The following is a 17,243-nucleotide window of genomic DNA, read 5'->3' on the forward strand; positions in this document are numbered from 1 at the left end:
AGCATCAGTCAGCTGAGTGGCATATTGCTGATATAAGCAGGTAATGTCAGTTGATATAGTCAAAGCACTAAGTGAAATTCTTCATCTTATTCATCAGAACACACAGGCTGTAAATCTAGGTGTGTATCAGACTGCTGTGTAATAGGAGAGAAAGGCAATTGGTCTCATTACAAAGTGACTTTTTGTCTAGTGTAGTGTGAGAAAAGAATTAACCTTACGCAGTTGAGAAGACTCTACTTTTTATTTTCAAAAGCTAAAAACACATTAAATATTTTTAAAAATATATGTACTGTTTTTGTTCCTTTTGTTTGGCATGTTTTGATTTTACATACATGTGTGCACACCCTCTTCTAGCTTATTAGCTGGAGCTGGAATTTTTAAAATACCACTTTAAGCTACAGCATTCTCCAATGCCGGATAGGCTACTTTGTACTTTACTATATACTTAATGGTGGCAACACAAGTCTAGGTATTAGGCTTCTGCTGGAGAAGCAACACTAAGAGTTTAGTTTTTAATTGTTATTTATTTATTTAGAATTCTTTCAGCTAAACAGTTTTACTGTTCTTTCCCTTTTTGTATTCACATGCTAAAATCTTATTTTAAAAACTTGAATTTTTTTAACAACTTTAAACAGAGTCCAGTTTGGAGCTTAAGTGATTGAAGTCTAGTATTAATCAGGCTTGGAGCAATGTCTAGATTTACATAAATAAAATCTCAAACTGTACAGTTATTTTGATATTCTTAATGGATTTTGGCCCCAGTTCTAGCATTTGATGTTCAAACATTGATTCGTAAATAATTGCATTTAATCTCATTTAATTATCCTGCTCTGCTAACATGCCATTTTGCTTTGCTTATGTCAGGCTCTGTTCTGGCATTAAAGATACTTGTTTAACTTGTCTGTTCCACTATGTGTTGTCTGTGTGAGTCACTGGCTATATCGGGTTAAATTGGGAGAGGTCTAGCTATGTGCTTCTGCAGGTTGGTTGCAAGGTGGTAGACTTCCAAAGGAAATGCACTAGTATCTTCTTCCTGCTTTCACTTAAGTTTGGAGCCAAATAGTGGATTGTAGTAATTATTAGCAAGACCTGAATGCATGCACAAGATAGTCTGGGTAATCTGATGTATAAACCCAACCTCTGCTATTCCCCACAAAGTCAGAGTTATATTTCAAGCACATCAAAAATAGCATTTACCTTTGATTCATGTAATGAAATTGAAGCTTAGTCTTTTTATTTTTTAACTCATAAGACAATGTTACTTGAAATGTAAAACATACCTGTTGGGGGAAGCTATCAGAAGGACTAGCTGGGATGGAGTGATGGAAGGGGGTGGAATTCATGGACCATCCCCTGCCATGGCAGGCCTATAAATTCATCTCCATGGGCTCAAAATTCTTCTTTTCTTCTTTTTAAAGAAGTGAGCCTCTAACTGCTGTTCTGAAGCAACTCTTCAAAATGTGAAGCCCATGTTACTGATGCTAAGTTATACTGATGCAGAGGCTTCTGCTTGAATTTGCTGAAAGAGTGAAACTGAACTACTAAGGTGGTAAATGCTCACTTATATGGGTTTCAACTCAGATGCAATTTGATAATACTTTAGCTCTCAACACTACCTATTACACTACTTAGTGGGGCAGAAAGAGAAGCAAGGAAGATCTCTTCACTAATTTCCCAAAGTGTATTGTAGTGGGAGTAAACAGCCAGTCAGGAAAGGGTATGGGAGATGAATATATTGAGATGAGGAATCCTTTAACAACCTATAAGAGTGAAACCCTAACCATGTGCCCACCATCCCTCCATGTTGCTGGGAGAGCACTGACTTAAGACAAGTGAAAAATGTATCTAAAAATCTTGCTCAAAGTTGTTTTTCCCTGATGTTGCGCTGTGAGTTATGGAATTTCAGCCTTCCCACAAATGTAAAACAGACAAGAACTCCCTGAAAATAGTGTTCACATTTCAACGTACATGTTTTCCTTTAGCTCCTGCTGAATTGACCAGCCTAAAAAGAATTGGGAATTGTCAGTACTTTTAAAAATATTTTATTTTCTATACCGGCTAATTAGTTTTCATTGATGAAACATAAGTACCTTACAGTTATGATTTAAAATTTTAAAAGTTGTAGTTTCAGTGTTAGCAGAGGAATATTTTATAAAATAGTTAATGCTTCCAGTTTTATTCTTTCTTTTTTTGCTCTTGTTGCTCCACCCATAATTGTAGTATCTGATGGCCTTCCAATAGTTCAGTAAGTAATATACGATTTGTTCTCTCATCCTTTCACTCAAAGAAAGAACAAAAAAGTATAAACAATGCCATACTGAGATCACATGTCCATGTAGCCCAGTATTTTCTCTCTCTCATGGCAGCAAAAACCGAAAGCAGTATTTGAGCAGGATATATTTGCTTTTGAGTATCTTGTTTTTTGGCGTGAAGTTTTATTTCAGTTGGTTTCTCTCTAGGTTTATGTGTAGAATTTCTCTAGAACTAAAGCTCTATCCCACTATTTAGTTAATAGCTCAGTATGTAGACAGATAATTTTCTGGCACACAAATACTTATTCTTATGTATAAACTTAGATGTCATGTGACTTTAGAGCTTGTTTCTGGCAGTTTATCTGTGATCTCCCACAGTCATTAGTGTCCATATAGCTTATTTACACACTACTCTACCATAGAATATCATAGAAAAGTAGGGCTGGAAGGGACCTCTAGAGGTCATCTAGCTCAACCCCCTGTGAGGCAGAATCATCCCCAAACCATCCTATAAAAATTTGTTGTCTAACTTACTAGCAAACCTACAAGGTTAGCCCTGACACAACCACAAGGCATAATACCCTAACCTACCACAGGTAAAGCAGACAGACCATGGTGGCTAGTGTCCTGCTGCTGCAAAGGTTTTTCCATTACTGCATGCATGTAACTTCCTATAGGGTTTAAAGGACAAATTCCACTTGGTGAACTGGTAGTGGCAAATGTTGATCCTCCTGGATCATGGTGTATGCATGACCTTTAATGCATATGCCTGGGCAAGAATTTTTGGAGGAGTGAAGGCTGCCCAGACTTCCTATCCACTGAGACAGAATCCAAGGATCAGATTGAATCCTCCATGGCTGTAGTTGTATAAATGTCTGGGAATCAAACCCAGGTCTCCTGTGTGGTAGACAAGGAGTCTACCACTGAACCACAGGGGAATCCTTGATGACCTGGTAATGGGTTATTTAACACTTTGATAAGTTTTGAAAGTCTTTGCCCCAATTCATTACTGCATCCTGACCCTTTTAGCTGTTCTTGCTGTGCAAAAGGAGCCTAAAACAGACTGATTACCCAGCAGCCATTCCCCTGGGAAATCCTTGTGTGGGAGTGACTGGGGGAAGGATGTGCTGTGACTGAAGCTCTCACTGCTTTGGCTATTCTAGATTCCAGGTGGTTCAAAAGGAATTGCCCAAACTCTTAGTAAGCTAGAGCAGTCGCTGGGGAGGTTTTCCTGTGTGGAGCCTCTGTTATGTCAAAAAAGTTCTCTAGTGTAGACCATTAGAAGGAGTCTTTCTCTTGGCATAGCTATACTGTCTTCCTGAACATCATGAACCAAAGCAATAAAAACCATCTTCTGTTGACATAGCTGTGTTCGCACCAGAGTTTTTCCTGTCATAGCAATTCCAGTGAGAAGGTAATACTTTTTTCATACTTGTACCCAAATGTAACTGTGGTGGCAAAACTTTTCAGTGTAGATTAAGCCTTAAGAAATGGGTCTTGGGCTAGCCAAGAATTTGGGAGTCTAAGAAGTGGTGTAAAGCTCTGTCCCTTGTCATTCGGCTTGCAGCTCTTCAGAGGTGTGGCTCATAATTTGGCCTTTAAAGTTTGGCTATATCTATTAGAAATAGAGACTAGCAATTTTAAATGCAATTGTAAATTACCAAACAGAATTCATAATTGGAGAATTTTTTTTATCTAGACATATAGTAATTATGATGATTTTATTGGTTTTTATCTGTCAAGATTAGTGTGGAATGAAACATGGACTCCAAGATGAAAAGGGAAATATTGTAATAAATTTATTATTGTAAAGCCCAGCTCACTTTACATTGAAAATGTACCTGGCTTAAAAAAGGAAAATTTAATTCTATTTGTTTGCTTTTAAACTTTGACACAGATATAAAAAGTTGAGGATCTCTGTTGCATCTTGTCAACTGATTCACTATTGTGTTGATCTCCTAGACCAGGGGTGTCAAACATAAGGCCTGCGGGCCAGATCTGGCTTGCAGAACCATTCCATTCAGCCCACTGGTAGTCTGGTGGGTAACCAGAAGTGCCATGTCTTGACTCTGTGCCACTGGGCAGTGGCATGGAGCCAGAGGCATGCAGCTGCAGGGAGCTGTGTTCAGGCAATACTGCAGAGCCAAGGGGCTGCCACCTATAGTCGTGTCTGTCTGGACCGCTGCATGTCCCTGGCTCCATACTGATGTTTGGTCAGAGCTCTGGGTTGCCTCACCAATGCATGCCCTTGGCTCTGAGTTGCTTGAATACAGCTCTGCACAGTTGCCCAACCTCGGACCCACACCGCTGCCTAAATGTAGCCCTGCGAATCCAACCCAAGAGGAGACCTTTTGGTCCAGATCCAGCCTGGGGTCAGTTTGACACCAGTGGTCTAGGTTATAGTAAATTGTGTGCATGTTTGTGAGATGCTATGTCCCTACTAATACTCAATTATTTTTTACTGCCATTAGCACAGGGCATGTCTACATTGTTTCCATGCTTCTTAAAAATAAACTCTGATTTACCCTGAGGTGGTACAGATCTGAGGTGGTAAGGATACCATGGGACTGCTCCCCACCACTGCTTTTGAGATCTGTGTGTCCAGATTATAAGGGCAGCAGCAGCAACAAGTTCCAGTTGCAGAGTGGGATTAGATGGATGAGATTTATTTATTTTTCATCACATTCAATGGCAATATAGAGCCAGTGTAGGCATTGCTGGCAGTCATGCCTTTCTTTTCATCAAGTCCTTTTAAAGTATTGAAACTTAAATTGTTAAAGAGGAATGCTATTAAGTACTGTTAAAAGGGAAAGATTTTGTTGTGAAGGTGCTTTATTTCTTTTTTTTTGTAATTGGAATGTTAGTTTTATGTAATGCTTTGCAACATATCTATCACTTTGCTTTTTGCAGTACAGCCAAACCCAAGAACATAGAATTGCATTTTAAAGCACCCATGAGTCTTGACAACTTGGAAAGTGAGCAAGAGTCTCTTGAAAAAGCACTTAATAAAACTAACAACAGTATTGCCAACAAAATTTCCCTGTTTGAAAATAAATGTTCTCATCAGAATCAGCGACCTACTGATGTCCCTGCTTCAAAAAACAGTGTTGTATCAAACACATTTGTTGGTAGAGCAAAGTTGAAATTTGGAAAGCAAGCCACAGAAAATGGACAACCTGATAAAATAATAAATAAGCAGAACAGTTGCCAGCAGTTTTCTGAAAATGGGACACAGATTAAAGAAGACTCTGCAGAAGTAAAGGTCAAACTTGAAGAAAGCTCTCAAGCAGGGACTCCAACTAATGAGGAGGGTGGAAGGGTAGCAGAACTTAAAGTAAAAGCTCCTGGATCTCTTTTCAACCAAACCAGCAAAGCAGATGCTTGTTCTACCTTATTAAAACAATCGGATGCAGAACCTCCTATGATTAATAATGACAGTTTACAACCTAAATCTCTCAATGAAAGTAAAATCTTCCAAGATGATGATAACCAAACAATTGTGTGCTCAAAATTACTTCAAAATGAAAAAACAATACTGCTGCCAAAAGTAGACAGCTCATCACCTTGTAATAAGTATCCTCTAAAGTCTGTTTTGGTTTCCAAGGAACCAGAATTACAGAAGATAGAAAACGATTGCAAAAAGACGAAAATAGGAGATTCTACAAACATACACTATACCAAAGACAATTTAGATAACGTGCAGACTTTAGAGCAAAATGTTACCAATATACAGCAAAGCCCAGACAGCATTTGTAATGGTTCTGCTGCTCCTGATGATAGCATTTTTGATTCTCCAACTGACATGAAGAAGTTTGCTGAAACTATCAAAAATCTAGACAGTTCAATTTGTGTACCACAGAAGAAAAAAAGGCCCAAGCTTCCCAAATCTCCAGCACCTTACTTTGCAATGCCTCCAATCCATGAAGACAATTTAGAGAAAATATTTGATCCCAATATATTTACACTTGGTTTGGGAGTAAAGAGAGAAAAGAAACAAGATTTATCCCCAGCCCAACAAATTAAAATGCAAAGTCTAGAAACTATAGCTAAGGTAAGACCCAAGCGTATATCTACAGAGCAGAGTGTACTTTTCCAGTCACTGAAGTCATCCAACAGAAATGAACCTATAATAGTTGAGGAAATAAATGGAAAAGAGAACAATGATAGCGTAGATGGTGAAATTAAGAGATCCCATCTGGAAAAAAGTTCCCTCTACTCAAGTTTACTATCAACAACAGCTAAAGAAAAGATTATTCCTCCTGCAACCTCAGCAAATACCATCATAACAGCTTTTGCAGCTGACTCCTCAGGCATTCCTTCTTTACTGCTGAACACTGCTGGACCATTCAATGTTCCTCAAAAGTCAGAGGTAATAAAACCAAATAGTTCAGAAGATTAAGCCTTAAGAAACCCAATGTGGCTTCCAAATAACCTTTTATGTTTTAATTTTCTACTTCAGTCTCTTTCAGATAAAGTTCCAAGTTACATGGAAAAATATTTGCAAATGGATGATGTGAAAAAAGAATTGGGCTTACAAATGCCAAATTATGGACGCAATGGCAAAAGTTTCTCAAGCTGGCTAGGGTCTAGCCAGTATGAACAAAGTGTTCTTTCTGGTTCATTGGATATAGAGGTGAGTATGTCAAAACTCTGTGTCACTTTGAAAAGTTATTCACCTTTCACATTTGCTACATGCTGTACACATCTCTCTGATTTATTTTTCCTTCTCAACAGCGACATACATAAATTATGAATTTAGACTGAAGAATGGTTTAATAGAAATTTAGGCTTTAAAAGTGAGACTATGTATGTAATACTTCTTGATATGATGACAGTCCTATGAGGTGTCCTTATCTTACAACTCCGTAAATAAACATCAGACACAGTAGTATGAAGCTTCACTTTGCCATGATTTTTTGCAAAGTATGTTCTAATTCCAACTTTCTTGCAAATTAATGGCGTGCTTTCTATATGCTCCCCTGTTCTTAGCAACTTATAAGTACTTCTTTTCTTCCACTGAAATTCTCCGTTGCAAAAAATTCTCTCTAACTAACAAAAAGACAGTCTCTGTCCATTTCTGCTTCTAACATCCATCTACTTTTTGAAGGGCAGTAGCCAGAATTTTGAAAAAAACTTTAAAAGCTGTATAAGGATAAAAGATGAAAAGCGTTAATCACCTTAGACTGAAGTCCTTTTTGTCTGTTCTGAGTAGCGTCCATGCAGACTATTCATTTGATTATACCTACCTACCTACCTATAAATACTGATATCTATAGCTATAGATATAGCTATTTATATCTATGTTAAAGTAACCGATAAAGGAAAACCTGCTACTTCCTTAGTAGTGATATTCTTTTTCACTCCATTATGGTATATTCACATTATTTTTATCTAAATTTATGAATAAATACTGTACAATTTCAGCTATTCCTGCTGCTACAGATCTTGGTTCTTGAAGTGTTATTCACCATTACACAATAGACAAAATGTATTCAGTAGGTGGTGGAACAGCGGAAGGTAGTGCCTCTTCTCAATCCTGCAGACCCCACTGAAAAGAAAAGGTAGTCAGGAAGCATTTCTTCAAACTGAATAGTTATCTGATGTCCCTGGCATAGATCTTTCCTGCCTTCCCCTCAAGGAAGGAGACAACACCGTCTTCCACTTTTAAAGCTGTTTTTCCCCCCCATTGGAGTCCAGACTTATTTCAAAATGTTGTAAGAATCAAATTAAATTAAGCAAAAGTTCAGATTTAACTTGGCAGATGGAAAGGCATTCTTCCTTTGAATGTTTCTGCTGTGACAGTTTTTAAGAGGATGTTTGTGAAACTTGGATATTAAAGATGTTTCATTGGTTACTGTCCCTTCGCCAGTTGTGCTCCTGGCTTGAGTTCAAACGAACACTTTTGACAAGTTGAGGGCCCTGATTTGTCTGTAAACAGATCCTTCTCTACTCCTGAAACTTACTCCCATGTGGGATCTACTCGGATTCCATATGCTGCTTGAAGCAGCAGCAGTGTTTTCTCCACTGCCACCACTGTAAGCCCCGCAGTGACATGGACTGTGGTGCTCACAGCGGAGGCAATGTCAGAGAATGCTGGTGCCACTGAAACCCTCCTCATGGGGCCTGCAGCAGGGATGGTGACCTGCTGCTTCTGCTGTGATCTCGCAGCTGACAGTGTCGCCACCACTATGCGCCTTGTCAGCTGCGGGGCTGGCAGTGGGTGGTGCACCTCTGTGGCTGGCAACCCGTCAACTGATGGGGCTTCCAGACACGAGAGCATTGGCCACACATTCAGTTAATGCCGTGATTAGTACAAGCTACAAAGTTGTTATGTTTTTTGTGGAATAACTTTATAGTTTGTTGCTTGTTTTATATGACATTAATTGGTTGGACGTGCAGCTGGGTCACAAGTTAAGGCGTGATTAGCTGGTTAATCACACCTTAGGCCCCCTCTATATGTTACACTTAAGATGAAGAAATATTTTATATACTCTGTGACTAAGCTGATTGTGACACTCAAGGTAATAAGCAGCAGGAAGAAAAAAATGAAGTCAGGGCAGCAAAAAAATAAATGACCATGAGACCATTTTTAAAATGGGGCAAGTACTAACTGGAATTTAATCAGAACCTATAAAACCAGTAGTGACTGCATCCACATCTTGATAATGCTTACAAAACACTAATGCTGGTTAGGCTGCTCATGTTGTGAAACTAATGCCTATCATTCTGACTAATACTGCCAAGCTATTTTCTTTTATTTTGCCTGTACATCTGTAGTTCCTTTTCGTATATTTAGATTATAAGATGTTTGGAACAGGAACTATCTTTTTGTTCTGTGTATGTATACAGCACATAGCTTAATGGGGTTGAGGCTCAGGACAAGAGCTCCTAAATTCTCTAATACAAATAAATTAAAATGCTTTTTTTTTTTTTCCAGGAACCAGAGATGTGGAGTTTGGGAAATTTTCCATTTTTGAAAATTTTCCAGTGCTTTATTTTTCTGTGGGAAAAATGCAACTAAATGGCATATTTTGTATCATTTAATTTAAACTAAGTTTTAAGCTGTTGCTTTTAATTTTGCACATTTGAGGCTGTTACTATTGGCATATTTTTACTGAGCTCCCTCTGTTATCCTACTAATATTTTTTAATGAACATTTTCTTACTGGTGGTATAATTATCTGAAATGTATATTTGATATGCTGCTCTTTCGAATATGTGTACATGGTTTTTTAAAATTAGTTTTGAATTATTTTTATATTTTCACATACTGACCATTTACTTAACATTTTGAGCACTTTTACACATGCTCTGGCAGTGGGGGGGAGCACTTTAATTGGAGTAGCTCTGATAGACGCTTTAATACACTGCAGTGTCTCATGTATCAGTGTCTCCCTGGTTCAAAATGGTGGCGGGGCACTTGAACTAAAGCTCATTCAATGAGCTTTAGTTAAAGCACCGCCATCGCCATTTTGAAGCATGGGGATGCTGATTCGTGAGACGCAGAGGCTAGCTGGAGTGTGATAATTACCATGCTCCAGCCAACTCTATTAATCGAGTATGCTCTGACACACTGTAATTACAGTATATCAGAGCAGCCTCCATGCTCGTGTCCAGGTACCCTATGATTTTAGAGCACATACCTTTTAAATGCAAAACAGCTCCAGTTTTTTCAAAATGATCCTCAGATACCTGAAACTTTTGGAAAATCTAGGAAGCTGGCAAGCAAAAATTTTAGCAGGTACCAGGCCTGCCTGAGTCTTTCCAGCTTTAATGAAGCCAGAATTGAATTAGTATGTGTAACAAGACAGTGGTCACCATAAGAGAAACTTGAATTGGAACAAAGTGTACTCAACATCAGTCTACAGAAAAAGAAATGAGAAATGTAATCAAACATTTTTTTTTTTAACCTTACAAACTATACTTGCTATTGAATATATTAATATTTGTGTTTCTTTCCTCTCCTCTGCCTATCAGGCTTTTTCAGCAAATGGCCAAAATAAAATCAATCCCAGACCCGGCAAGGTAAGGTTAATATTTCCACTTCTTGTTCACTGTCTTTTTAGTTTTATTTAGCAGACTACTGTTTCCTGTTATATTAGAAACAGTGAACTATAACGTTCTCTTTTATGTTTTTGTTTTTTTAATTTTTTAAATGCAGGTGGTGATATGCAGTGAACCAAATGTTCAAGAGAATAATATTGAAGTTTTTTATGATATTTTGGATTGTAGTTCTTGGGTGCTGTCACCAGTGATTAAAGTTAAAGTTATCCGAGGATGGTAAGAGCAGGGATTTTTCTATACATTATGGTGCCCTTCCTTAGTGCGGCTAGGAATCAATGGAACAGGTTCAGTCTATAACTAATTTGTATATTTGCTCTGCAGACTGCACTGTAGGGCAGAGATATCCAAACAAGTTCAGAAATCAATCCTTATCACTGCAGAATGGAACTCTACATAAGCTAACTTACCCTGTTAAGAAGCTGAGTAGACCAGTTGTGGCTACAGGCAACCCCCACTTAGCGCTCTTAATTGATACGAATGTTAAGTGAAATGACTGTTAAGCAAAGCCAAAAGTTTTTGATGACCCAAAATGGTGGCCATGAGTGGTATAATGAAACTTGCTGAGCGCTAAGTGGAATGGGGGATCAGTTTAAAATGAGCGTTATAACGAAACAGTGCAAAGCCAAACAGCGTTAAGCTGGGGTTGCCTGTAAAATGTGTTGTGCGAATTTGGTTGTGTCTGCACTTTGCCACAGCCTGCCAGATGGACATCCTCTCAGCTGCAACTTTGTTTTTACTCATTCTGTCTGACCATGCTGTGATAGTCCATTTTTAATTGGGCCAATAGCACTTTATCATTAGATCCACTCATGATTGCCTTCTAATCTCATTTTGTATCATAAATTCTGTGTATGTTTCTCTTTATAAATCTTTGTCCCCTTCAAAAGCCAAATAATGGGCAGAAATTTAAAACTCAAGTATATTTTAAAGGTTTTCAAATTTCAAACCACTGACAGCCAAGATTCAGGGTTTTTTCCATTAACTAGATCAATATTGATGGTATTTTTGAAGTAATGAATATGAACTTTTCAGATTCTTTTTTGCCAATACCTGTAGTACTAGTCATTGCTTTATTTGCCTGAAAATTGATCCATGTGTTGGATTAAATACCTTGTATAAAAACTTCAGAATTTTTTTAGATTCCAGTCCTGCTTTTTTCATTTGAAATGCATTGTAATATTCCCTTTCATATAACAGATGCAGAAGTAATCTCATTGTTCACCCTCAGCTGCAGTGATTATCTGATACTGACTTGATGTCCTAGGGGAAAATATAAACAATTTTTTGGATTACTTTTATCAAATACTTTAATAATTATCATTTTGTAATAACTTCAGGGTATGAACATTCTCTTTGGCCACAGATGGTCAAAGATGCTTAGCCTTGTCCTCACACTTCATAATAAACCTTGTGTTTGTGTGTGGCAGAAAGTTCATATCTCATCTCCTTTTGCTTCATCATATTTTATCATCAAATTTATTTTTCATAAGCAGTTTTGGAATTGGAATGCTCCTTATGATAGAGGTTTATTAGAATTCCAGTGTTCAATGTAGGGTTTTGTGCTAATACAAAGTGCTCTTACTGTCCAGTATTTTCAGATGAAACTGGAATTCCAGCACTACATTTTGATTTTAAAGAAATCATACCCTCAATCTTAAAATATATCAAAGAGTAACATAAGACAGTATATATATCAGCAGTGTTTGACTTATTTCCTTCAGTATTTCAGTTTCACTGGGATAGAATTTCAGAATTAATGCCATTCCTTTCTTAACTCTTTCTCCTGTTCTGTCTTGGTTTTGTGTGTATACTTGTTTAAATTTAAAAGCATTTTTAATTCATATGCCTCAACTTTGCCTGGACATTATAGACTAATATAAATATTAGCATTTTAAGTGTATGTTTTTTCAAATTTTCATTTAAAAACAAATCCTATGAGATCTTTTTACCCAGGGCAGGCAATTATTTCAGGCGGAGGGCTGCTTACCCAGTTTCAGCAAGCTGTCGAGGGCCGCATAGGTAGCCCCCCCCCTTGACAGGTGCCCCACCCCCTGGTCACCATCTTGGGACCAATGTCCCAATGTCTTCAGACCAGTGTCTAAAGGCCAGCACTGGTGGGGCCCAGAGCGGAGCAGGGCTGGCAGGGCTCTGTGGAGCCAGGGTGGCCTGCACCAGCAGGGAGACGGAAGAGCTGGCTCAGCTCCATAGAGCCCCTGCCAGCTGGGACCCTCACTCCTGCCACCCTGCTCTGGGACCTGCTGGTACTGGCCCTGAGACACTGGTGCGGTGCCCATGCTCCCACACCTGCTCACTCCTAGTGCCCGCCAGCCCTATGGTACAGGTGGGGGGCAGCGTGCAGCTTTGACCCCCTACTCACTGGCAGGGGAGGAGCTGGTGCTGAGCAGGGGAAAAGCGGCCCCTCCCCCGCCCCGTGGCCAGCACTTCCTGCTGCAGCCACTCTCAGTCCACACGGGGCTGCCCTGAACAGACACAGGCAACACCACACAGGCTGCGAGTGGTTGCAGCATGGGGTGCCAGCCACACTCTGGGGGAGGGGCCACTTTTCTCCGCACTCTACTTTTCCCTGGGCTCCTTCCCTGCCCAGGGTCCTCCCCTGCCCTTCTTCCCCTCCTCCCCCCACCTGAGGTTCTGGTTCTGGTGCAGCTGGGGAGCCACATGGTTCCAGGACAGAAGTCCCTGCTGGGGCTTCTGGCTGGGGGGCTGGGGCCGGGCAGGCCCTGCTGTTGCAGGACCCCACCAGGGCTTACCCTGGGTCCTACTGGCCCTGTCTCCTGTCATTTTTTACAGGAACCAAGAGCAAATAAATATTAATTTCCTAAATTTTTTAGGGGCCTTGTGGGCTGGATCCAGCCTGTGGGCCGTATTTTGCTCACCCCTGGCCTATATTATAGTTTGGGATAAGTGAAATTGTAATGAGAAGCTGTTTATAGTATTGTGGAGGTAGGCAAGCATAAGGTTTCTATCCCTTCTATCTCTAAAATAAGATGGCTTATCAGAAGTTTTTAAGTTCAGAATTGGTGTAAAAAAAAAAAAGTGTGTGGTGGCTACTTCTGTTAATTAATCATGTGCATAGATTTTTTTTTTAAGGTCAGATGAGGCCATGGTGATCTTCTGTGAACTTTGGCATATCATATATATTTCCGGATTAGTTGGTTGAAGTACACCATATGTTCTAGAAAGTTATGGTTAGTTAAAATGTCATCAATAAATTCATGAAGGGAAAATCTCTCTTCTTCAGCTGGATTCTCTATGAGCAACCAAATTTCCAAGGAGCCTCTATTCCTCTGGAGGAAGGAGAATTGGAACTCACTAATATGTGGGATGAAAATACCTCAGAAGAAGAGGAATGCAAATCTGCTAAACCTACAGTGATTGGTTCCATAAAACACGTAGTAAAGGCAAGTAATGAAATGTATTTTATATAGGCTCCCCAATTGTTTCCTTTATTGGCACAAATAATTTAATGTTGAGAAACTGATGTAGTAATAAACCAACCGTGTCTTGAGATTTTTAAACTTATTGGTTGATTCTGTTGTTTTATAGTAGCAGCTCTGGTAATACCTATTACAGGGCTAAGAGAGGAAGGACACCTACTCCCTGATATTTGTCATGACTTGAGCTCTCAAAGCACAGTAGAAACATGACATGCTATGTATGCCTTGTTGATGATTTTATCTTTTAATCTGCATTTTGTATTTTTACATTCTATAAAAGTCTGTCTTCATTACTACAATTGGCTTATTTTTATTTGGTCTTTCCTATTGTCAAATAGGTCTTTTAAAGAAGTTAATTGAATCAAATTTTCAAAAATGCACATGCATTTTTGTGTGTATCCAATTTATACACACACAGACTTCAATGCGCACTGATAGACTCTGATTTACAAGTTGTCTCTGTGAATATGTAGATTGAGGGTTTCATGCACACGATGGAGTACCTTATTGCATGCCTTTTCAGTCTATCATTAACACGTTGGCTTTCAAGTTTACCCAAATAAATATGAAGCAGGACAAGATTTGGAGAAGGAGGCACTTTTTCTTTGTGAATAGAGTTTCTAAGAGTTGCCTATTCACTGTTATGCTAGGATTTAATTAGAAAGAAAGGACATTGGAAAGACAGAAGGAAATGTGTGTCTCCATAAAACTTCAAAGATGATTTAAAATACACTGAGAAACATAGTGGAAGTTGGGCCTCCATCTTGGCCACATTCAGTTACAGGCCTCCATACAGCTGTAACTGAGACAGAAAGAGGATAAATGGTGGATAATCTGTGGTTATGCTGAAAACTGATTTACTGATTAGCTCCTTAAACTATGTAAGAACTTAGAGCAGCAGTAAAGTGGTGGTATCATTTTTATAAAATCTTTTTTTTTTTTTTTTCAGGATTACAGGGTTTGCAGAATTGATTTATATACAGAACCAGAAGGGTCAGGTATTGTAACTTCATTTTTTGATGACACTGAGGAAATGGGCATATTTGGCAAAACACAGAAGACTTGTTCTATCAAAGTACTTTGGGGCGTGTAAGTACATAGTTTTATGTAACTTTACTAGTATGAAAGGAATTCGTCCTAAAACTGCTGGTTATAGCTACCAGACATGCAAATACATGCATCTTTATAGGTAATATTTTACTTCTAGTCACATGCTGCCTGATCACTCACTGAAAGGTCATATGAAAGGGTACACTAGATGTGAGTATTAAACAATGAAAATAGTATATTTACTCTTATTTACTATATTCTTGACTTGGTATAACTACTGAAATATTGATATTATCTGTTTCAATGACAGAGAATTGTTCTAACACATGAAATAATGTCCTGTGAATGAGTAAATTGAATTACTTCATCTCTTAGTTTTAAATGACTGAACACAATACATGTAGCCTTTACAAGGAGATGTAAATCTAAAATAGGTTGGCATTGTGTGTGACTGGTGGCAGATACAAGGGAGAGTGAAATTTTTTTTTGCTGGCTATTGTGGTCCCTCCAAGCAGTCAGCTTGGGGACAGGATCCTAACAGCACATCTAAATGATTAGGTAGTAATAGAGAAACTACAAAGTTGTTCTCCCAAAATGAGTATTCCAGATAAGTAGAAAACCAGGCAAAGAAATACCACATAATGAAGCAAGACCAGACTGGTAATAAGAAAATCTGGTAGTATAAAATAATCTTGGTCAAGTTCTTGTGAACTTGATTCAGTTTGAATTAAATAGAAGGATCAGCAAAACTAGGTCTGTAGGTTTTTACGAATTCAAGAGTGTGGATTTTGATAAACTTCAGGCACCAGCTAGTGAAGTCAACTAGACAGTGGAGCTTAGGGACTTGAATGTGGAGGAGGCGTGGAATTTCTTCATGTCAAAAGTACACGATCATCAGGAATTTGTATCCTAAGCAGAGAGGAAAAACAGGTAGACTAGGGGCTGCAAATGTAACTGGATGGATAAACACCTCAAGCAAGAAATTAGGAATAAGTAGGGTGCCCACAGGAAATATAAAAAAGAAGAATGAGCAGTAAAGAAAGCTGTATTTTTTATTTTATTTTTTTTTAGATCAAGAATGTAGGGGCAAAACAAGTGTTCATGCTACTGTGCAAGGTCCTGGTGCAACCTGTATACAATTGGGGTTACTCTTGTTCAAGGAAGACCAACTTAATCTGGAGCAGATGCAGATGATGACTGCTAGGATGGGAAATGGAAAACCTATCATGAGAAGAAACTTAAAAAAAATTGATTTCTTTCTGACAGGATGCATCTACATAAGATGCTTTACTTATGATTTAGAGCAAATTACTGTGGAGTAAGCATCACCATTTACATGTGCAGACACTTGCTGCACAGTAATTTGCTCTAATCACGAGTAAATTTGCTACCTGTAAATACAAGCAGCAAATTTACTCGCAAGTAATTACTGTGCAGAATAGCATGTGTAGATCACAAATTTGCTCCTGGTCAGCCAGGCAGCAGGGTGTGGGAGACTGCTCTCTGCCCCTGGGAGATGCCTGTTGCTGGGGCGGGCACTGCCACCATACTCCAGGAAGGGAAAATGTCCCCCTGCCCTGGCAGCAGGGAGTTCCCAGTCCCCACTCTGCAATCATGAAGCAGGGGCTAGGGAGAGTTCCTTGGCCAGCCTGAAGCTCGCTGGGGCCTGTCCCTGACCGGGCCAGTTCCTTGGCCAGCCCTGGGCTGTCCTGTTTTGGACAGTCCACAGCCAACTCTGGACTGTACATGCCGACTTCTGCATGTAGCCTGGGGCTGGCTGGGAACTTTCCTGGTCAGAGGTAGGTCTGCCTTGGATCCTGGTTTGATGGAGCAGCTGGTGTTCCTGAAGGTGAAACTCCTGCTGCTGGGGTTCCTCAAGCTCCAGGTGCAGATGAAGTGAGTGCCACCCTCCTCACTCTGTACCTATTTGCCTTTTTTATTAGTGTTCAGAACCTTGAGATCCACTTCCACAGAAACCCCTGCACTACTTTACCCAACACCTGGCAGGCCTCATGCCCCCATGAGGGGCTACCATCCATTCTGCATTCAGCCTGCTCTGCCTTAACACATACAAGTGATACCAGTTTTGCTTTCAACATATTGAGGTGCACTTTCACAGAAACCCCAGCACCTATGTCCTTGTAACTTGGCAGGCTTCATGCCTTCAGAAGAGGCTACCATTCCTGCTGTTTTCATATGAATCTGCACAAAAATGACAAAGTTATAGATATTTTAATGATTCCCCCATTATAGTCTATGGCCAAATCTCCAAATTGTTGCCGAATCAAATTGGGATAGTGATTTGAATCGCTGAATCAGCTGAATCCAAATTGAATACTTGCTGTTTCACTCAGGCCTAGTAATAGCCAAACGTTTTAATTTACCCTATGTCCCTCCAATCCAGGCAGATGCATAGTAAAGGT

The 17,243-nt window shown here is 39.3% G+C and overlaps 1 protein-coding gene across 3 annotated transcripts in view; it reads left to right on the top strand.

The window, feature by feature from the left end:
* Positions 1-17,243, top strand: part of CRYBG1 (crystallin beta-gamma domain containing 1) — a 146,783-nt gene that overhangs the window by 92,838 nt on the left and 36,702 nt on the right. For all 3 annotated transcript variants that reach the window (XM_090037365.1, XM_090037369.1, XM_090037371.1), the window contains 6 exons: positions 5,163-6,621; positions 6,712-6,885; positions 10,229-10,276; positions 10,413-10,531; positions 13,575-13,734; positions 14,720-14,859. In XM_090037365.1, the coding sequence (XP_089893491.1) occupies positions 5,163-6,621; positions 6,712-6,885; positions 10,229-10,276; positions 10,413-10,531; positions 13,575-13,734; positions 14,720-14,859 (2,100 nt within the window). The remainder of the gene's footprint in view (positions 1-5,162; positions 6,622-6,711; positions 6,886-10,228; positions 10,277-10,412; positions 10,532-13,574; positions 13,735-14,719; positions 14,860-17,243) is intronic.

The sequence above is a fragment of the Crocodylus siamensis genome, chromosome 1 (assembly GCF_052110815.1).
Source record: "Crocodylus siamensis isolate JL-2025a chromosome 1, ASM5211081v1, whole genome shotgun sequence".
Taxonomy (NCBI): domain Eukaryota; kingdom Metazoa; phylum Chordata; order Crocodylia; family Crocodylidae; genus Crocodylus; species Crocodylus siamensis.